The following is a 22,438-nucleotide window of genomic DNA, read 5'->3' on the forward strand; positions in this document are numbered from 1 at the left end:
AAAACATTATAAAATACATACATACATACACACACATACACACACACATACAGCAAATACCCCCCCCCTTCCAGTACTGATATTACCTAGTTGGGTAATGAAACGTCTGCAAGAAAATAAGCTCAGAGAGCACCAAGGATCCCACAGACCTCCACTTCCTTCCTCACTTCTTCCCTCCTCCTTTCCACAAAGCCACCCCCCCCAGCACTGATGATGTTCCCTAGTTGGATCATGAAACATCTGCAAGAAAACCACCATGCCCCGGTCCACCCCTGAGCTATAAGCCTTCCCTTCTACCGGCATCACTGCTGCTTGCCAGAGGCAGGACAGCTGAGCTTTGGGGCACCTTACAAGAGTCACCCGTTGCTGGAAGAGAGATTTGGGGTCACCAGGCACCCTTTCTCTTTGCCTATGGGCCACCCCCCCCCAGCCCTGCCCACAGTGGGCAGAGAGCCAACACGAACCTTCCCAAACGGGCTCCAGCTGCCGACCTTCCCCCACCCCGGACAGACCCCAGCTGCACCTGAAGAAGAGCAAACAAAAATGAACCCAGCAAGGCAGCTATTTAATTACGTTCCTTTTTTTTTTTTTGTCCCAAATGCAGGTTGTTCTTTTTTTAAAAAAAGAGAAAAACGAAAAAAAAAAAAAAAAAGAGAACTGCTATCCTGATCGTTAGATGCATCATCTTCGAGAGAGCGATGAACTCGGGACCCGCTCCAGTCCTGGGCACTCTGCACGTGAGCCACGTTGCGTCTTTTTGGGCAACGAGGGATTCCCCACAGGGAGCGTCGAGCGTCGGCCTTCCGGAATCCATCCCGGGAGAGAAGGAAGGTGGGGGCGAAAGAGGGCAAGCGGAAGGGGCTGCACAGAGCGCCACTCCCTCGCTTGGCAGGACCAGGGCCTTGGAGGGGAAGGTTCCCCGGAGGTCTCTGCCCACAGGTGGGAGTAGGGAACCGTGGAAGGGAACTACGTGAGGTTGCATGCAAGGGGCGTCGGAGGAAGCGTGCGAGCGGGCGGCAATGCTGAGCAAAACGGCAGGGCTGGGAGAGGATCAACACAACTCGGGGGCGGGGGGTGTATTCGTTTTAGGGGGCCTACGAACCAAGAGTACGTTTGTCAACGTCAAGCCCGGAGGGCCAAGCCAAGGGGCGCCACTGGGCAAAGTCGAGTGTCCTGAGCTGAGCCCTGGCCTTGAGGGGGGGGGGACACAGCCTTCCGATGCAGCACAGAGAGAGGGAGGAAGGCTGGCTGGGAAGCCCAGGTACTGCCGGGCAGCAGAGCCTCCTGCTGTGGGCGGCGTGTCTTGAGCAATGCCCTCCCTCCCGGTGAGGGGCTGGTCAGTGGGACTCCTTGATGATCACCTCCACGCCGTGCTGTCGGAGCTGTGCTCGTAGAATCAGGTTCTTGTTCTTCAGATCTTCGACCTGCAAGCAGAAGAGAAGGACAGAGACGGAGGTTCCTAGACCAGGGCTTTATCAATTTTGAGATGGGTGGACGTCTGAATGGGATGCCCATCCGTCAGAGGGATGGAATGAAGATCCCCTGAGGTACTAGGACGGCTCTATAAAGCCTTAGTAAGGCCATACTTGGAATTCTGCATCCAGTTTTGGTCTCCACACTATAAAAAAAGCTGTTCAGAATCCAGAAAGAGTGCAGAGAAGAGCAACCAAGACGATTAGACAACTGGAGGCTAAAACATACAAAGAATGGTTGCAAGAACTGGGCATGGCTAGTGAAGAGAAGGACCAGGGGTGACATGACAGCACTGTTTCAATATCTGAGAGGCTGTCACAGAGAGAAGTCAACCTATTTTCCAAAGCATCTGAAGGCCAGACAAGGAATAATGGATGGAAGGTAATCAAGCTGAAATTCAACCTAAAAATAAGGAGCGATTTTCTGACAGTGAGAACAATCAATCAGTGGAACAGAAGTTTCCTTCAGAAGTCACTGGAGGTTTTTAAGAAGAGAGTGGACAGCCATTTATCTGGAATGGTATGGGGTCTCCTGCTTGAGCAGGGGGTTGGACTAGATGACCAACAAGGTCCCTTCCAGCTCTGCTATTCTGTTGTTTTGATCTCTATATGGACGACAGGCTACTAATTTGCAAACAGCTTAGTAGTTTAAAATAGTTTCTAGGTGTGTTTCACAAGAGGCGAGATACCAATATAGCAGTAATGCATTATAATCAATATTCAACTGGGGGGATAATATATATCTCTCTCTGTGTGTGTATGTGTGTGGTTTTTCTTTTTTGCACCCTTTTTTCAATGTCACGTTTGTTTTTCGTTTTCTTTTAAAATTTGCACTTTAACTTTTTTTGAATAAAATAAAAAGGTGAGTGGACATCAGTTCCCAAAATTGCCCAGCTAGCAGGCTGAGAAACACTGGTCTAAACATCCAAGGGCTTCGCGAATGAGATGGCAAGCATGTTCTGTGAATCAGGTCAGCTGGATTCATCCTAGACCAGGGGTAGGCAACCTTGGCTCTTTTATGACTCGTGGACTTCAACTCCCAAAATTCCTGAGCCAGCTGTGCTGGCTCAGGAATTCTGGGAGTTGAAGTCCACGAGTCATAAAAGAGCCAAGGTTGCCTACCCGTCCTAGACCCTTGAGGAGCCCATGATGGGAAAGCCAGAGCATTGAGGGTCCCCTCCAGAAATAGGGGAGGGGGTATCTCCCCTTACCTGTTGTCGCAAGACTTCATTATCCACCTGGAGTTGTTCCAGGCCTTGCAGCTCCTCAGAAAGACGGATATTGTTCTGTCTTAATTCTTGAATGTAGTCACAAGCTTTGGAGAGGATCCCTCCTTTACTCTGCAGGAGGAAGAAGAGAAAGGGACTCAAGAGAGTAACCTTAGCTACTTTGGGGGAGCCATCATTACGGATTTGGTCACCGCTTTTAATGACGAGAAGGCGGAACCTTCTGGATTATCACTCCCCAAGCATCCTGGACTGGAGACAAATAACTCTTTTACCACCAATGAGCTAACGGTTACCGGCCCAGCAGATCACTAACTAGATCACCAGCAGTGCAAAATCTGCTCAGGGGAAGAATCGGTGGCCTCCAGGTGTCTACTAGATGTCACTTCAGCCGCAGAAGCCAATGAGGGAGAATGCTGGAGGTCTCCTGCACGGATATCCTGCAGCATCCATTCAGAAACCCCCTCACCTTCCATTCAACAGAGGCAGCCCTCGACAGCAACTGGGACAAAATTTGGGTCGCTAAATGATGTGATTGTAAAAACAGGACATCATGTGATTGCATTGCTTGGGGACAGAATTCCAGTCATAACCCCAGAACCTTTGGGTCGTTCGGCGGGAAGAGGTTAAGAGTCCCAAGCAGTGCACACGTGCCATCGGGGGGGGGGGGGGCGCCACGGAGGGTGCTACAGAATATCCCTTCACTGACTTTGGAGGGTAATTGGGGCCTTCCCTGGCAGCTTCCCCGTTGACTTTGCTGGTTGGAGTTGGAGACCCAAGTGCCCCGATCATGATCCCTGGGAACACTTGGGACTGTAAGGAGCCACCCCACTTTGCATCTTAAGAAGACAGAACTCTTGCAATAATTCTTCCAACAGGGATCCTTTATTAAGAGAACATGGTTGCAGGCGTTCTAGACAGGACTTGGGGTTCAAGCTCTCCCATTCGAGGTTTTAAGGGGTTCCCTAGTAGTCCCACCCAATCACCCCCCTCTTCCAGTGACAGTTTCAGGCATCACAATCCCACCCCTTTTTTCCTTTCTGCCGGCTGGAGGGAGACTTCAGATAAACTACATGAAAGATAAATAGCCTCCTTTGTTATGATAAGGCCTTTTGGTGCTAACCACATTCAAACCCTTTGAAGTTGTACCAAAGGAAGTGAGGGCCATAAAGCCCCTTTGTTCACCTCCCTCTCTTTCTTTATGGCAGAATCCAGAGAGGGCAGAAATGGGGTTTTCTATAATTGATAACTGGAGATGAAGTATAATTGGATTCTGACAGGGACATCAGCAAGGTGCCTTGCAATTTGGAAGGGTGGCTGAACAAGGGGCCGTAATTCGAGGACTTCCCGTGTGATCAATTTCAAGCAAAAGCTCCCCATTAGCCTTCTTGGCAGTCAAGATGTGCCAGAATAATTCGCCAACATGCTGGAAATGTCAAAAAAAGTACATGGAACATATTATCATCTATGGTGGACATGCCCAGTTGCAAAAAAAATACTGGTCTACAATAAGAAAATGGATCCAAGAAATAATAGACCAACCCATAGACTGGAAACCAGAGATCTTTTTGTTGGGTATTTTAAATAGAAAATATAGTAAAGAAATATGGTACTTAATTTTACATATAATAACGGCGGCAAGAATAGTATATGCTCAGTGCTGGAAAAATGAGAATATACCATCAGAGGAAGAAGTAATAAGAAAAATCCTGGACTGTGCGGAGATGGACAAATTAACAAAAGAGATAAAAGAAAAGGAAGACACAGAGTATTATATAGTATGGAACAAGTGGTATGTCTGGTTGGAGACTAGAAATAATAGAGAATAAATATGAAAAGGTCAAAAGTGAAAATAGGTGTATAATAATGTATAATAATAATAATATGAATTATTCTTAGTAAGAAGTAGAGTATGAAGGAAGAAAAAATGTAAATAAGAAATAACGGGGCTATAAGGACAAATATTCTAAAGAAGAATAAGGGGGAAATGTAAATAATAGATTACCGTTACGCAATTGCTGTAAAAAAAAGGAGCATATATTGTGTGTGTATGTGTGTTATGTTTTGCTTTGTTTTGTCTTGTTGGTTAAAAATAAAAATTTAAAATAAAAAAAAGCCTTGCTGGCAGTGAAGGGAAGCACTATTTTTCTTTAATTATTTGTATCCTGCCTGTATTGTTTGATAGATAACTCAAGGCAGCAAACATATCCGCACCCCTTCCTCCTCCTATTTTCCTCACAACAACCCTGTGAGGTGGGTTGGGTTGCGAGAAAGACTGGCCCAAAGTCCCCCCAGCCGGCTTTCAGCCCTAGGGCGAAACTAATATTGCCTCTATCGCTAACCCTAAACCTTACCTCCCCATAGCAGAGCTGCTCAGCCTTTCTTACCTGTGCAGACTTGGTGTTCTCCATAGAACAGTCTGGAATGATCTTGGACAGCTGGACAATCCAGTTGTTGATCTTGTCCCTGCGTCGGCGTTCCACTACAGGACACAAAAAGAGCCGAGGTGGCGCAGCCGTTAGAGTGCAGTCCTGCAGGCCACTTTAGCTGACTGTGTTCAGCAGGTCAGCGGTTCAAATCTCACCGGCTCAAGGTTGACTCAGCCTTCCATCCTTCCGGGGTAGGTCAAATGAGGACCCAGATGGTTGGAGGCAATGTAAATATATATATACATTCGAGCAGCAGCTCGAAGCACGAAGCTGAAAACACCAGCCTGAAGATGACGAATGGGACTTCGTCGAAACGTCGCTAAGACACTTCCAATTTTACGCGGGAGAAAACCCGAACAACCAAAGACCTACATATATACATACATACATACATACATACATACACGTTGCTTACTGGTGTGCACCGCTTAGAGAGTGCTTGCACTTAAAGCGGTATATAAGTCTCATAAATAAATAAATAAAAGGATTATTACAACAGAATCTACTGGAATGAGAGGGTCTACTTCACTGTTTTGCAAGCTTGGCAATGTTAAAACGCATGGACTTCAAACCCCCAGCATTCCCCAGCCAGCATGAAAAATTGCATATGAACAGAACTAATTCTGCGGAGGAGGGAGCTGGATCTGCCACACAATTCACTTAACAACGGTGGCAAAAAGATTGTAAAATTAGGCAGGACTCACATAACCACCGCCTTGCCTAGCAATCAAAAATTCTACTTTGATCCTGATCAGCTCTAGGTTGACTCTGCTTTCCGTCCTTCCGAGGTCGGTAACAGGAGGACCCAGATTGCTGGGGCAAATATGCGGATTCTGTAAACCACTTGGAGCAGGCTGTAAAGCACTGTGAAGTGGGACATAAGTCTAATGGCTTATGAAAGTCTTTCTTTCTTTCTTTTTCCTTCCTTCCTTCCTTCCTTCCTTTCTTTCTTTCTTTCTTTCTTTCTTTCTTTCTTTCTTTCTTTCTTTCTTTCTTTCTTTCTTTCTTTCTTTCTTTCTTTCTTTCTTTCTTTCTTAGGACACAGACAAACCTTCAGGTGGCCTCAAGAACTCTCTAAAAAGAAGGCAAATGACCAGCTGTCTGCAAGGAATGTAAACCCTCCCAGTTCCCCCCCATCCAGTCAGAGCTGAAGAAGCTTCTTGGATGAGAGGCGAAACGTCTTCAGAGGGGAAAAAAAAAAGGAAGTCCAGTTGTCTTGTGAAAAAAGAAAAGAAAAGCACCTTTGGGACAATCACGACCTAGATGGCGGAGAACCTCCCTCCACAGACCTCCCCAGTTCTACTCCACCAACCTAACTACTATACACCACTGCCTCTCCCCCAATCCCCCAGGGCAGCTATCTTCCTCACCTTCGTTGTGTTGAGCCCGACGCTTCTCATCCCGCGTTGTCCGTGGAGCTTCTGATTTCCTGGGACGAGAAAAAGGCGGGTGTCAGAATCCAATTATATTTCATCTCTAGTTATCGACTATGGAAAACCCCATTTCTGCCCTCTCTGGATTCTGTCATACTACGAAGGGGAAGGGGGGTGAGCAAAGGGGTTTTATGGCCCTCACTTCCTTCATTAAAACTTCAAAGGGACTGAATATGGATCCCACCAAGAGGACTGACCATAACAATATGGCCATCACCTTTCATCTACTACTCTCTGAAGTCTCCCTTCCGCCGGCCATGAAGAAAAAGGGGGTGGAAATGTAATGCCTGGGATTGTCGCTGGAAAGATGGTGGGGTGGGGTGGGGCTGCTGGAGGCCCCTTAAAACCTTGACCCATAGGGCTTGGCCCCCAAGTCCTGTCTAGAACACCTGCAACCATTTTCTCTTAATAAAAGATGCCTGTTGGAAGAACTATTCCAAGAGTTCTGTCTTCTTAAGATGAAAAGTGGGGTGGGTCTAATTAACACTGGCGTCGTTAGATTTACGTTGTGTCATCATTTAAGTCAGAATTCTGATAAATGAGGCATTGTCGGTCTGTGACACTGGCTAGGATGTTAAAAACGGAAAAAGGACTATCAAACCAGGCTTGGAAATGTGAAGAGGGGGCTTCTTATCGTGCACGATGAACTTAAGAAGAAAAACAAAAAAAATTGGGGAGCAAAATTTATACACTGATGAGAAGATATTGCAGATTAGTATTAAATGAAAGTGGAATTGCTTCGATTGAGCTTTATGGACTGAACTGGAAAAGAAATATGGGAAACTAAGATTGTAGAAGGTAACTGTGACAAGATTATTGTATGTACAAAGAGGGATGAATAATAAAATCTCCCCAGTGGAAGACTGGATTATAAAACTGCAAAGCTAAGCAGTTGGATCAGGGTAAAAATGATACAAGACTTTTTTTAAAAAAAAAAAAAAAGACTGGAAACCTTTTTTGGACTTTTTATGGAAAGAAGAAAAGGCTGTTTTTAATGTGTTTTTCTTGGTTTCACGTTGTGTTTTTAAGTTTTTTTAAAAAAATATTATTTGTATCTCATTATCCTAATGCTGGTCTCTGAACCATAATAAAGATTTGATTTTAAAGGGTAAAAGGGTAAAATTAAGATGGCAATTACTCAACTGAAAGAAAGATGGAAGTCATAACTGGATGTTTACCTTCTTTTTTTCATTTTTTTTCTATTTTACATTTTTTAAAAAAATGTTTGACCTTTTTATGCTTTGATTGTATTAGAACAGTATTTCTCAACCTTGACCATTTTAAGGCATGTGGACTTCAACTCCCAGAATTCCACAGCCAGCATTGCTGGCTGTGGAATTCTGGGAGTTGAAGTCCACATGCCTTAAAATGGTCAAGGTTGAGAAACACTGTATTAGAAGATAGAAAATAGAATCCCAGGGCTGGGAAGGACCTTGGAGGACATCTAGTCCAATGTCCTACTCAAGGCAAGAGACCTATTGAAAAATCTAATAAAAATAATAATAAAAATAATTCTACACTCAAAGTTATATTCCCAAATCCCAAGCGAGAGAGAGAGAGACTAGCAAACCAACTCTGAAAACTTGGAAAACTAAGCAAAACCCCTCCCAATTTGGACTTCGGCAAGAATGGCATTAAACACGGGGCCTGTCACTCACGGGGAATAAGGGTGAGTCCGGGGCGCGATCGACCGCTGGGTCCCACTCTGCAGCACTTCCTGGGGTGACATCATGACGAAAAACTGCCCTGTTCGAAGCAGGAGAGAGAAAGGCTTTGGGTTGACAAAACACTCCAAAACGAGTTAATTGCAACTGTGGACGCAGAACGTGCTATGTTCAAACTGCAGGCAGTCCTCGACTTACAAGAGTTAATTTAGTGACCGTTCAAAGTTACAACAGCACTGACAAAAGTGGCTTGTGACTGTTTTTCACGCTTACGACCGTTGTTAGCGTCCCCACGGTCAAGTGATCAAAATTCAGATGCTGGGCAACTGGCATGTACTTATGACGGCTGCAGTGTCCTGGGGTCACGCCATCCCCAGGACACTGCATGGAAAACCCATACCATTTCAGACCACAATTCGGGCAGTCCTCAACTTACAGCAGTTTGCTTAGTGACGTTTCGAAATTACCATGGCACTGAATAAAGTGACTCACGGCGACTTTTCACACTTGTGACCGTTGCAGCATCCCCATGATTTACATTTGGATGCCTGACCACTGACTCACATTTACGACGGTCCCGGGCTCATGTGATCCCCTTTTGCAACTTTCTGATAAGCAAAGACACTGCAGGAAGCCACATTCACTTAACAGCTGTGTAACTAATTTAACAACTGCAGCGATCCGCTAAACACCTTTGGCATGAAAGATCATGATGTTATGGTTCCGGCTAATGAAAACACTTCAAAGAACTTCCAGGCGCTGATTTTCTTAAAAGTCGTTTATTGTTACAAAATGTCGACATTTTTTTTTTTTTTTTATTAAAAGTTTTATAAATTTTACAAAAAAAAAACAAGAACAATACAGAACAAAAAACAACATATACAAAAGAAAAAAAAATTAAACAATACATATAAAAAAAACCCCCCACCCCACACCCCTCCCAAAAACCCTCCCTTCCCCCCCCCTGAGCTTCCCAGAGCAGAATATAGGCTTAAGAAATAATAATAATAAAAAAAAAAAAAAAAATAAAAATAAAAATTAAATTAAAAACTTTATATTTATATATATAAAAAAGATATCTATAATATATATAAAAATAAAACTTATGAAAAAGCTATATAATATTTTTGTATACCCAATCTAAATTGTATAAATTTTATCCATTTGTCCCAGATAGCAAAAAACTTCTCTTGCGTTTGTTGCTTTAAGAAAGCCGAAATCTTTGCCATTTCTGCCAGATAAGCTACTTTAAAAAACCATTCCTGCAATGTAGGCAAAGATTCCTTCTTCCAATATTGTCCAATTAACAGCCTCGCGGCTGTGATCAAGTTTAACATCAATACAACCTCCTTTGTATCACAATCTGTAACAATACCTAACAAAAATAATTGCGGAGTAAATTTTACCCTCCTTCTAAAAATTCTCTGGATATTCCACCATATTTTGATCCAAAATGCTTTTATCTCTCTACATGACCACCAAATATGATAATAAGAAGCCTCCTTATAACCACATCTCCAACATTTAGGTTGCACGTCAGGGTACATATAAGACATTTTTTGTGGATCAAGGTGCCATCTATAAAACATTTTATAAAAATTCTCCCTTAGATTCTGTGCTTGAGTAAATTTGACATTTCTCACCCAAATAGTTTCCCAGGTGTCCAATGAAACTGGCTCACCAAAGTTCTGCGCCCATCTAATCATACAATCTTTAATTAGTTCCGTTTCTGAGTCCAATTCAACTAAAACCCCATAAATTCTCTTAATGTGGGTTTGTCTTTGATCCTTCAGTTGCTTAATAAGATTTTCATCTTCTCTAAGAAAACCCACCTTACAATCCATCTTCCATCTATCTAGTAGTTGCCTATATTGGAACCAAGAATAAGTAAAATTTTCTTGTGCTAATTCTTCCCGTGATTTTAATTGCCAGTTTTGTCCATCCCATTTAAGTAACTGTCTGTAAGACACCATATCCATTTTAACCCCTCTTTTTATTCCTTCTATCGCATGCCAAGGTATAGCCCATAATGGTACTTTAAAATCACTTTTATAATATTTTCTCCAAATCCTAAGTAAAGAAATTCTTAAAATATGAGATTTAAAAGCCCAATCTATTTTTTTATTAAATATTAAATAGGCATGCCACCCATAAAGTAAATCCCATCCCTCTAGATAAAGTATCTCAGAATTTGTCAAATTTACCCAGTCACTAATTAATGTTAAAACCACCGCATCATAATATAATTTCAAATTTGGTACCTTGAGTCCGCCCCTCTCACGGAAGTCTTGCATAATTTTGAACTTAACCCTTGGTTTTTTCCCTGCCCAAATAAATTTATTGAGACCCTTCTGCCACTCATTTAAATTAATCTCATTTTTCAAAATTGGTAACATTTGAAACAAAAAAAGAAACTTGGGTAGAATATTCATTTTTATCACTGCAATTCTTCCCATGAGGGATAATTGCAGCTTTTCCCAATTCTTCAAGTCTTTCTGTACCCCGACCCACAACCTTTCATAATTATTTTTAAATAGTTTTGCATTAGAAACAGACAGCATCACCCCCAAATATTTTACCTTATTAACAATCTCAAAACCCGTCGAGTTAACCAAAATCTGCTTCTCCTGACTCGACAAATTTTTAGGTAAAATTTTAGTCTTATTTACATTAATCTTAAAACCTGAGACCAAACCATAATGGTGAATCAACTGTAATAAGTTTACTACAGAATAATCAGGTTGCAACAAAGTAACAACCAAGTCATCCGCAAAAGCTCTCAACTTATATTCTTTTTTATTAACATATATTCCTTTAATTTCCTGAGACTCTCGAATTTTAATCAATAATATTTCCAATGTTAAAACAAACAACAATGGCGATAAAGGACACCCCTGTCTAGTACCTTTCTCTATTGTGAAAACCTCCGACAAACCTCCATTAACAATAAGTTGTGCTGTTTGTTTTTGATATATTACCTTAAGGGCTTGTAATATGTTTTCACCAAAATTCATTTCTTCCATTACTCTTAGCATAAAATGCCAATTCAGTTGGTCAAATGCTTTTTCAGCATCTAAAAATATGAGCCCTGCAGGAACTTGGTTGTTCTTATCTAAGTATTCTAATAAGTTAATAATTTGTCTAACATTGTTTTTCATATACCTTCCTGTTATAAACCCTGATTGATCTTTATGCACAAGATGATGCACCACCCTCATAAGCCTATTTACCAAAATTTTTACAAATATCTTATAATCCACGTTTAAAAGAGATATAGGCCTATAGTTTTTTGGTAAAGTAAGATCTTGATCCTCCTTTGGAATCAATGATATAAAAGCACTACGCCATGAAGGAGGAATCTCTAAACCCTGTAAGATACCATTAAAAAGATCATTTAATGGTTGAATCATCTCCTCCATTAAAGCTTTATAATAAACAGCTGTTAACCCATCCGTACCCGGTGCTTTCCCTAATTTCAATTGTTGAATTGCTGAGGCGATTTCCTCCTTAGTAATTAAACCATTAATTTCATATTTCTGATCCTCAGTCAGTTTAGGAAAACTTGCCTCAGCTAAATATTTATTTATATCTAACAGTTGTACATTAGTAGATTTGTATAGGTTTTGATAATAATCCAAAAAAGATTTTTTAATTAATTCCTTCTGAGAAACTAGTTTACCCTTATAATTTATTTTCTCTATTATTCTCAGTCTCTGTTTCTTTCTTAATTGATAAGCCAACCATCTCCCCGGCTTATTAGCATTACAAAATGTATTTTGTTTCATAAATAATAAATTGGTTGCAGCTTGATCTGCTATCAACATATTAAATTGTGACCTTAATAACTTTACAGATTCTTTAGTACTTTCATCAGAAGGATTTAGAATCAAAGCCCTTTCTTTTAGTTTAATTTCATCTTCAAGTTCTCTACGTTTCTGAATCTGATTTCGCTTATAAAAATTATTCATTTTTATCAAAACACCGCGCATAAATGCTTTACCTGCATCCCATACCATTGACATTGAAGTCCCCTTGTACATATTCAAAGCAAAATAGTCCTTTAAACACTCCTTTAGTTTTTGAACATTCTTCTCTTGTCTAAACAAATTTTCATTAACTCTCCAGGATCTTCTTTCCTCTTTCTCTTGAATCAACTCCATCCAAACTGGACTATGATCCGTCAGTGATCTAGGAAAAATCTTTACATTCTTTACTTTATTATACAAATCCGTGGTAATCAAGAAAAAGTCAATTCTTGAAAAAGATTGGTGTCTGTCAGAAAAAAAAGTAAAGTCTCTCTCCTCTTGATTACGTTCCCGCCAATAGTCCCTTAATTCCCAGTCTTCTTTCATATCAAAAAAGGCTTTAGGTAGCCTTGCTTGTTTAAGAAAAGGAGAGGAACCTTTCTTATCCCTTTGTGTATCTAAGACACCATTCCAATCACCCATTAATACCACCGATCTATAATCAAGCAAAGTTATTTTTTGGTGTAACTGTTTATAAAATTGTTCCTGTTGTTGATTTGGAGCATAAAGTCCAACTATAAGTACTTTCTTACCATAAATACCAAGTTCAATCATCACATATCTCCCCTGGGGATCTGATTCTACCAGACAAGCTGGCAGGTTTTGTTTGACATATATAACAACTCCCCCTTTCTTCCCAGGTGCAGGAGATATAAAATGAGATCCCAAACGAGCATTAACTAAATATTTCTGATCTTTAAGTAGAATATGAGTTTCCTGTAAACAAATAACATCATTGGTATGTTGTTTCAAATAATAAAAGATTTTTTTCCGTTTCTGAGGAGAATTCAATCCATTAACATTCCAGGTCAAAAACTTTGCCATCTCCCTTGGCACGCAGCCTGGAGAAGACACCATCAAACTCTGACAGAGCTGCGTGTGTTGCATAACTCTTGGGTCTTGCTCCTCCCACCGGCGGTGATGCACTTCCAGGAGAATTCTCTTTGGGCTCTTTTTTACGTTGCTCTTTCTCTTTACGCTTATAAGCTGCACGAGTCATCCTCTGCTCTTTAGCCTCCGTTTGGCGTTGCTTTGCCACTTCTATCATCCCTGCGGAAACCAAATCTAGTGCCTCAGATTGCTGCTCAGGTTCCTTAGCACTCAAAGATTTCCGACCAGATGAAGTTGAGCCTGCACTCAGGACCGAAGTATAGAAATCTCTAGCTTTGTCAACTGTGTTCAATCTGTAACGTGTCCCAGCATGGCTCAAAACGATACCCATCGGAATTTCCCATCTGAATGGCATCGATCTAGCTTTAAGCTCATTGGTTAAAAAAGCAAAGTCTTTCCTACTTCTTAAAATTTTAGATGGGATTTCCTTTAGAATGATGACATCTTGGGCGGCAATCTGAAATCTTTTGTTGTAAAAAGCTTGTATAATCTCATTCCGCAGGGACTTCTTTGTAAAGTAAATCACCACATCTCTGGGCAAATTCTTCTGCTTAGCAATCCAGGAGTTGAGTCTATAAATTTTTTCTACTTCTCTCTGTAATTCTCCTTTATCCATATCCAAAGCCAGCGCCAGATCACTAAGAACCACCTCCATCAAATCTTGATTCATATCTTCCTTGAGGCCTCTAATCCTCAGAGCATACTCCATTTGTCTGTATTGAAACATCAAAATATCTTCTTGTGAGGAGTCCACCTTCCTTTCCACGTCTTGAATTTTGTCATCTAAAGAGTCAACTTTGTCTTCCACTTCCTCAAGCCTTGCATCGAGCTTAACCACCACAGTAGCCAAACCTGAAACAGCTGCCAGTATATCTTGTCGTAATTCATTATTATTTTCTTGCAATTTAGACTTTATCCCCGTTATCTCTTCTTTGAGATCAGATTTAATTTCTGATTTAATCTGTGAAACAAATTGAGTCATTTCCTCTCTCATTTGAACTACAATCTCTCCCATTATGCCTCTAACCTCTTGCACTGAAAGTCCAGGTAGAGGAGGGGAGGGTGGTGGCTGAGCCGGTGGTGCATGTTTAGATTGTTGTTGTAGCTGTGCAGTGGAAGTTATAGGAGAAGAAATAACCTTGGGTACTGAGGAAGGCTGCTGCCTCTTTGAAGCCATTTTAAAAAGCACAATTGTCACTTCCCTTTCCCCTCCAGCCAAAAAGGGAGGAGGAAAAAAAGAAAAAAAGAATTTTTAAAAAGAGACAAACTATAATCATTAAAAGTCCAGAATAAATCCCAAGAATAAGTAATAAAAGAGCAAACAATTCAAAAAAAAAATTCTAAGCCAAAAGCAAAAGCAAAAGCAAAAAACAATCCTTAAAAAGGGAAAGTAAAACAAAAGAGAAAGGAAAAAAAAACTCCGACACTTTCAAAACGCCATCTTAAGTCCTTTCACTAGTATAACAAAGAAAAGGAGGAAAAATAGTAAAAATCAAAAGATAAAAAAATAAACACCTAAAATATAAGAAAAAGTCCTTTAAACTGCTCCGTCCGTTTAAAAATTACTCACCAAAATGCTGTAAACACGGAGATAGAAGCGGCGGTTTCTTTTGCTTCCAAGGAAGCAAAAACAGCTGGGAGGCGGAGATCAGCAAGAGCTCCGAGGGAACACTCCTTTCACCCCCTCTAGAAATAAATCCAGAGGGGGTTCAGGGGTTCTACCTCTACTCTTGCGTTCTCTATCCCTTCCCTTTGCCCGGGAAGGGATTTCCGAGCCGCGGGCCAGCTGATGCGCGCTGCGCTCCGCGGCTCTGACACTTCCCCAGCTGGACGGCTAAAAGCTAGCCGCCATCGCCGTCGCCTCCCACCGGAAGCTTCCAAAATGTCGACATTTTGTAACAATAAATGACTTTTAGGAAAATCAATGCCTGGAAGTTCTTTGAAGTGTTTTCATTAGCCGGAACCATAACATCATGCCAAGATCTATCAGTGTTTCTCAACCTTGACCATTTTAAGGCATGTGGACTTCAACTCCCAGAATTCCACAGCCAGCAATGCTGGCTGTGGAATTCTGGGAGTTGAAGTCCACATGCCTTAAAATGGTCAAGGTTGAGAAACACTGCTCTAAATTCTCTTCCCCTGAGCAATTAAATTATCAGCATGTTCCCTCCCTAAATTAGCTGTCATATATCACGGTGATCCAATTAGTATGAAGGTCAAAGGTTTCCTTCCTCTCTCTTTCCCTTTCCCCTCTTCTGCTCTGCATTAACTCTAAAAATACCAGACAGTTCTGCATATTGTCACAGCAAGAATACACAGTATTTGCAGCGTTGACGCATAACGAAGTGCAAAACTCACTTAATAAATGTCTCACTTAACAACAGAAATTTTGGGCTCAGTTGTGGTGATAAGTCGAGGACTACCTATAAAACAAATTATTGTGATTTTTACAAGATGCTAAAAGAATGGTTAGATTTCCCCTGCATGAGTGCCGTGCATGCCTTTTTTATAGTGATTAAGACTTAAGACCTTTTTGTATATAAACTTTAAAATACTTATGTATTTTAGTGTCTTATGATCTTTTTCACACTTAAGACCATTACAGCATCCCTCACGATCACATGATCAATATCTGGATGCTTGGTAATTGGTTTGTATTTATGATAGTCACAGTGTCCCGGGGCCACGTGATCCCCTTCTGCAGCCTTCTGACGACGTCAATGGGGAAGCCAGATTCACTTAACAACTGTGTTAGTAATTTAACAACTGCAGTGATTCGCTTTACAACTTTGGCATGAAAGCTCATAAAAAAGTGCAAAACTCACTTAGCAACTGTCTCGCTTGACAACAAAAATGATGGGCTCAACTGTGGTCATAAGGTAAGGATGACTTGTACTACTTTATAAGTAACTGAAGGCAGCGAACATACTTAATGAAAGATTTGTTACAAATATAACCTGGAAACATAACTTGGTTACTGGGGTGTTCATGAATGCTCCAGGCCACAGGTGGAGAACGACGGCTTTTATGACTTGTGGACTTCAATTCCCAGAATTCCCCAGTCAATTCAATTCTGGAAATTGAAGTGCACGGGTCTGAAGGTTGCCAAGGTTGGGAAACTCTGTCTAGGCCTACTGAATTATCGCTTCCTTTAGCTTTCAAAAGGGGTTTACAAGTCAAAAGGCAGCATTTATCAGTGGAATACAAATTAATCAAATCAATAGACTGGAGGAGTGGGGAGAGTGACAGAATGATAGCAGAGTGAAAGGATAAATCTGGGCCCGGCCTCCATCTGGGTGTTATGGTTCCGGCTAATGAAACATTCCAAAGAACTTCCAGGCATTTATTTTCCTAAAAGTCTTTTATTGTTACAAAATGTCGGCACAGGCACAACGGAGGGATGCTAGGATCTAAGTTCTCTTCCTCTGAGCAGTTAAATTATCAGCATGTTCCCTCCCTAAATTAGCCGTCATATATCACATTATCCAATTGGTGTGAAGGTCAAAGGTTTTCTTCCTCTTTCTTTCCCGGGCTTTACCCCCAATCCCCCTTCTGCTCTGTATTAACCCCATAAATACCAGACAGTTCTGCATATTGTCAAAAGCAAGAATATACAATATTTGCAGCGTTGACGCTGGGATGGTCCTGCCCAACTGACCTGTGCCGGTGGGCGTGGCTTGTCCCAGAAGGGCGTCTGAGTTCTGGGTGGTGACCACCGCAGTCGTCCCTGCTCCGGCAGAAGTGCTGGTGTCGGCCACTGCGGTGGCAGGGTAATAAGTGTAGTGGGTCTCGGTGGCCGTGGCTTCGGAGTCCACTGCATCTTCGCTTGTGAATGCGCCTTGGATGACAGCCTAGGGGAGAAGCTCCAGAGAGTGACTTCAAGATTTATGGACTTCAATTCCCAGAGTTCCCCAGCTAGTCTTAAAGTTGCCAATTTGGAGACTCCTGTCTAGAGTCAAGCAGGGAACATGCTCTAGGACAGTGGTTCTCAACCTTTTTAATGCCGCAACTCCCAACCAGTCGTAAGTCGAGGACTACTCAACCAGTCGTAAGTCGAGGATTACTCAAGTGGTGCAGCACCGTTTGCAGAATGGGACTTTTGGCGGGCTCATCAGGGCAGAGACAGCCTGGACAATTCCTATTGGCTTTGGAAAGCCAATAGAATTAGACTCTATTCAAGAGAGTCTATTCTATTGGCTTTCAAAAGCCAGTAGAGTAAAAGGGAGTAGCACAGCTAAGGAAAAGGGGGAAAAAATGGCGGACTGCGTTGTTTGGCGACCCCCGTGAAATGGTCGTTCGACCCCAAATGGGGTCCCGACCCACAGGTTGAGAACCACTGCTCCAGGACCTTGGCCACCTGAAGAGGTGAGGACTTCAATTCTCAGAATTCTCCTCTCTTTCCTGGCAGCCAGGCGATTCAGCCCAACAACAGGGCTGCTTTCTCTTTCCCAGGAGCACCCACCTTCCTCTCCTCCAAATGGCCTACCTGGGTCATGGACTGTGTCGCAGGGTAGCCACTGATGGCCCCACTGCCCTCCGTCTGGCCATCCAGTTGGCCCTCGGCCACCTGTATGACTCTGTACATCAGCTGGAGGAAAGAGCAAAAAGAAGATTCAATTCGGGGTGGTGAACGTGGTAAACTAAGCATGGGGAGCTTGGATATTATTTATTTGAATCCCGCCTTTATTATTTTTATAAAAGCCTCAAAGCTGCAAACATATCCAACACACTTTCCTCCTATTTTCTCCGCAACAACCCTGTGAGGTGGGTTGGACTGAGAGAGAGAGGCAGACTGGCACAAGGTCACCCAGCTGGCTTTTGTACCTAAGGCGGGACTAGAACTCACCATCTCCTGGTGATTGGCCCAAAGTCACCCAATCAGGTTTCATGCCCAAGGTGTGACTAAAACTCACCGTCTCCTGGTGATTGGTCCAGAGTCACCCAACTGGATTTCAAATGAGGAAGCTAGAGTCACTTAATAATCATGTTGTTAACATAACAGCTGCAGTGATTCACTTAACAACTGTGGCAAGAAAGGTCGTAACATGGGGCAAAAGCCACTTAACAACTGTCCTGCTTAGGAACAGAAATTTTGGGCTCAATTGTGGTCATAAGGACTATAATTTGTTTTTCCCCTTTAAAAAGATACAAAATCAGAACAATCAGATCCATGTCATCTTGAACAGATAGAAAAATTACAAGCAGGTTTGCAATTAATACAATCAATTGACCTGCAATCCCTTTTGGAAATAAATACCAAATAGCAAGCAGGGACCCTGGAAATGACTTTTTTTCTGATTTTTTTTTTTAAGAGAGCAATGTAGGGAAAATGCGCCCCAAAGCCAGCTGATGCCTACAAATGTTAAATCCATATTTGCAGGCAGCAACGATGCAAATAAGCGAGAAAGTCCCTTTGTGCAAACCAAATTCTGTTTTAGAAGAATATGTTAGCACAGGGAGCCAGCAGCACAGAGATGCTATTTAGACCAGTGTTTCTCGACCTCCGCAAGTTTAAGATGGGTGGACTTCAATTCCCAGAATTCTACCCATCTTAAAGCTGTTCAGCTTGAGAAAACTCTGGTCTGGATCCTTGCTGAGTGGCAAAGAAGGAGGCCTTCTGGCAGTTGCTCACAGCACCTTACCTGAGCACCTCCATTCTCTGCTCGGAAGACATATTTGATGTTGGGATCCGGAAAGGTGGCTGCCGACTGGATGCTCGCAATGGCCACGCTGGTGGGATCTTCACCTGTCGCTACTGCTCCTTCAGGAAAGAAGAGAAAAGGGGCCGTAAAATAGGGCTGAAGCTCCCATTTTAATCCCCACCCTTCCCCAGGACTGTGCAGGGCAGATAGTCCTCAACTTACAGTCATTCGTTTAGTGACTGTGTGTTCTGTCCCAGCCCACTTGAGCTCCTTGGTTAAGTTAACAAGGAGAAAACCCCTCTTCAAATCAAGCAGGCAGAAACTGCAGGACAAACCCAAATCCCTTTTATTTACTCACAGATCTGAGGAAAACAAACACAGTTCATCACAACTTGATTCTTACCCGAACAGTTGCCTTTGGCAACCAGCACCTCCCACACCTCCCTTTTATTATGCAGCCAAGGCATGGCTTCCCTAATGCCTTCTCCTTTGCCTCTGGAGCCACCCCATTGCATGCCTCTGTCCTGCTCTCATTGCTTGCCGCCGTTTAGGAGCATCCTGGATATCACCCAGCTGTGAGTAGTCACTATCCCCCTGAGATTCCCAGCCCAGCTGTGTCTCAGCCTGAGCGCGAGTAGAGGGGCCAGGCTCCTGTCAGACTGTAAGTCTTGGAGCTCCGGATGCACGGGCTGGCGAGGAATCACAACACTGTGTGAAATTACATTGGCCCTGAAAATGTGACAGGACCGTTTTTCACACTTATGACCGTTGCAGCATTGCCATGGTCACGTGATCAAAATTTAGACATGTGGCAACTGACTTATATTTAGGACGGTTGCAGTGCCCTGGGGTCATGTGATCCCCTCTTGCGAACTTCTCACAAGCATAGTCAGTGGGGAAGCCAGATTTGCCCAATAACCATGTTACTACCGTATTTTCCGGCGCATAAGACGACTTTCTAAACCCTGAAAATCTTCTCAAAATTTGGGGGTTGTCTTATACACAGGAATATACGGGTAGCTGTTCTCTGAATTTAAAACCAATCTGCCCCTTAGTGGCCAGCCCTATTTTTTTTACAGAAATAAGCACTAACAGGACAAAGCTTTCTAGCAGCAAAGGAATGGAGCTCCTATTGTGCTCATCTATAAACAGAAATTCAATATTGTACTGTATTTTCTGGCGTATAAGACGACTTTCTAAACCAGTGGTTCTCAACCTCTCTAATGTCGCGACCCCATAATACAGTTCCCCATGTTGTGGTGACCCCCAACCACTTATACATCACCGGGTGCCAGGGGCGTGGCCAAAGAAAAGGGGAAAAAATGGTGGACAGCCTTGTTTGGCGACCCCTGTGAAATGGTCGTTCGACCCCAAATGGGGTCCCGACCCACAGGTTGAGAACCATTGTTCCAAACCCTGAAAATCTTCTCAAAAGTTGGGGGTCGTCTTATACGCCCAGTCGCCTTATACGCCGGAATATACGGTAACTTAACAACTGAAGTGATTACTTAACAACTGTGGCCAGATAGGTCGTAAAAGGGAGCAAAATTCACTTAACAACTGTCTTGCTTAGCAGCAGAAAGTTTGGCCTCAACTGTGGTTGTAAATCGAGGACTACTTGTGTCCCCACAATCAAAAATAAAATCTAAAGTAGGCTCAGACCTTATTTGGGTGGGAGACCACCAGGAAACCTCAGACTTTCCCAATCGAGGCGAGGAAACACATCCCAAAACTATGTCTGTAACATCGCCAAAAAAACTGTATAGACAAATCCTGGAGGAAGAGAAAATAAAACAGGGCTGGAGGATGCTCACCTTCCTGGATCTGAACCGTCCCCTCTTCTGTCTCTGATGCTTTCTGCTGCCTGCTGAGACAAGGAGGACCACGTGAGATGGGGACATTCTTTCCATCAGATATCTTATTTTTGAAGGAGAATATTTGGCGCTCTGGGTTGAAATAAGGGGTCCTTGATGCTCTCAGAGCTTGCACGGATGAGGTTACCCGATTAGGATAATGAAATGTCTGCAAGACAACAAGCAGGCTCAAAGGACATCAAGGACCCCTTATTTTTTTTATGGATCACATTTAGAGACCATTCGTCTCTCTCACAGAGCGATTGTGGGTCCTCTTGGGATACGCAGTGTTTCCCAAACTTGACAATTTTAAGGCATGTGGACTTCAACTCCCAGAATTCCACAGCCAGCATTGCTGGCTGTGGAATTCTGGGAGTTGAAGTCCACATGCCTTAAAATTGTCAAGTTTGGGAAACACTGGGATAGGGTGAGGCAGACCTTGCTTAGCTGGATGCTGGTTAGACAAGGGATTAAAGATGATAAAGGACCTGGAGGTTAAATTGTGTGAACGATTGAGGGAGCTAGGTATGTCTAGCCTACTGAAGGCAAGGATTAGGGGGGACATGATAGCAGTCTTCCAGTACGTGAGGGGCTGCCACAAAGAAGAGGGCGTCAACTTATTTTCCAAACCACCAGAAGACAAGAAGCAACAGATGGAACTAATCAAGGAGAGAAGCAACCTGGAACTAAGAAGACATTGACTGACAGCGAGAATAATTAATTACTGGAACAACTTGTCTCTAGAAGTTGTGGGTGTTCCAACACTGGAGGTCTTCAAGAAGAGACTGGACAGCCAGTTCATCAGGGTAGTATAAGGACTCCTACCTTGAGCAGGGGGCTGGACTAGAAGACCTTCAAGGTGCCTTCCAGCCTTAGGATTCTAAGACACACACATCTGGAGAACCTTTGTTCCTAAAAAAGAGGTTCCATCCGCCAAAGGCTCAGATATATTTTTATACTGAGGGAGGGGCTTGGAGATTTTGTATCGCATTATTAAAGTTTCCACTAGTTTTCAGAGTTTATTTCATGTATTTTAAGTTCTCAGTTTCCTAAATGCAATCGGGGTGAGTACATACTTTGTTTCCAAGTCAGCCTTCTTCATCCTCGGCTTGGTGGATAAGCCAGACATGCACAGAAGACAAAAGTCTACATGGGTTTTTAAGACAGTTGAAGATCTAATGTCATTCGCAACCTTGGCCACTTTTAAGATGTCTGAACTTCAACCCCCAGAGCTGGCTGGGGAATTCTGGGAGTTGAAGTCCAGGCATCTTAAAAGTGCCCAAGGTTGAGAAACGGTGCTCTAAGTGTCTGCCCTCACACTTCATTAGCCTGGTATTAGCCTTGATTATCATTTTTGTGACTTAGTCCATGGTGCAAATCCAGCTTGTGGGCTTAGTGTATCACTGAATATTTATACAATTTTTTTGCTGCAACCTGAGCAAGCAGATATGTACAGCAAACCTGGGCTACTTTGATTCGAAGAAATCACCCCAGTAACTTGGCTCTCAAGGTCAAAGTAGGGATACCGTACCAAGAGCCACTAATTTTTCTCCCATTTCTCTCCTCAGGCCAATATTGTGCAAATACAGCATTGGCAAACTCAGAAAATGGATTATTCAATGATCACATTGAAGCAGGATATAACAACTGCAGTGATTCGCTTAACAACTTTAGAATAGAATAGAATAATAGAATAGAATAGAATAGAACAGAACAGAATAATAGAATAGAATAATAGAATAGAATAGAATGGAATAATATAATAGAATAATAGAATAGAATAGAATGGAATAATAGAATAGA

At 42.5% G+C, this 22,438-nt stretch overlaps 1 protein-coding gene across 4 annotated transcripts in view; it reads right to left on the reverse strand.

Annotated features, from left to right (window-relative positions):
- Positions 1 to 544: 544 nt before the first annotated feature.
- The window catches only part of LOC120315507 (upstream stimulatory factor 1), a 32,157-nt gene continuing 10,263 nt past the window's right edge, over positions 545 to 22,438 (reverse strand). The window contains exons 3-11 of one of the 4 annotated variants that reach the window (XM_039359944.1): positions 20,597 to 20,646; positions 18,783 to 18,895; positions 17,627 to 17,728; positions 16,799 to 16,991; positions 8,219 to 8,306; positions 6,498 to 6,556; positions 5,086 to 5,180; positions 2,684 to 2,812; positions 545 to 1,424 (exon numbers count right to left, since the gene is read on the reverse strand). In XM_039359944.1, the coding sequence (XP_039215878.1) occupies positions 1,338 to 1,424; positions 2,684 to 2,812; positions 5,086 to 5,180; positions 6,498 to 6,556; positions 8,219 to 8,306; positions 16,799 to 16,991; positions 17,627 to 17,728; positions 18,783 to 18,895; positions 20,597 to 20,646 (916 nt within the window). In that variant the 3' untranslated portion in view covers positions 545 to 1,337. Of the gene's footprint in view, positions 1,425 to 2,683; positions 2,813 to 5,085; positions 5,181 to 6,497; positions 6,557 to 8,218; positions 8,307 to 16,798; positions 16,992 to 17,626; positions 17,729 to 18,782; positions 18,902 to 20,596; positions 20,650 to 22,438 lie in introns of all 4 variants that reach the window. The other 3 variants (XM_039359942.1, XM_039359943.1, XM_039359941.1) reach the window with 3 other exon arrangements.

This window comes from Crotalus tigris, unplaced genomic scaffold (genome assembly GCF_016545835.1).
Source record: "Crotalus tigris isolate CLP2741 ecotype Arizona unplaced genomic scaffold, ASM1654583v1 scf7180000019143.106728444:792265, whole genome shotgun sequence".
NCBI classification, from domain to species: Eukaryota; Metazoa; Chordata; class Lepidosauria; order Squamata; family Viperidae; genus Crotalus; species Crotalus tigris.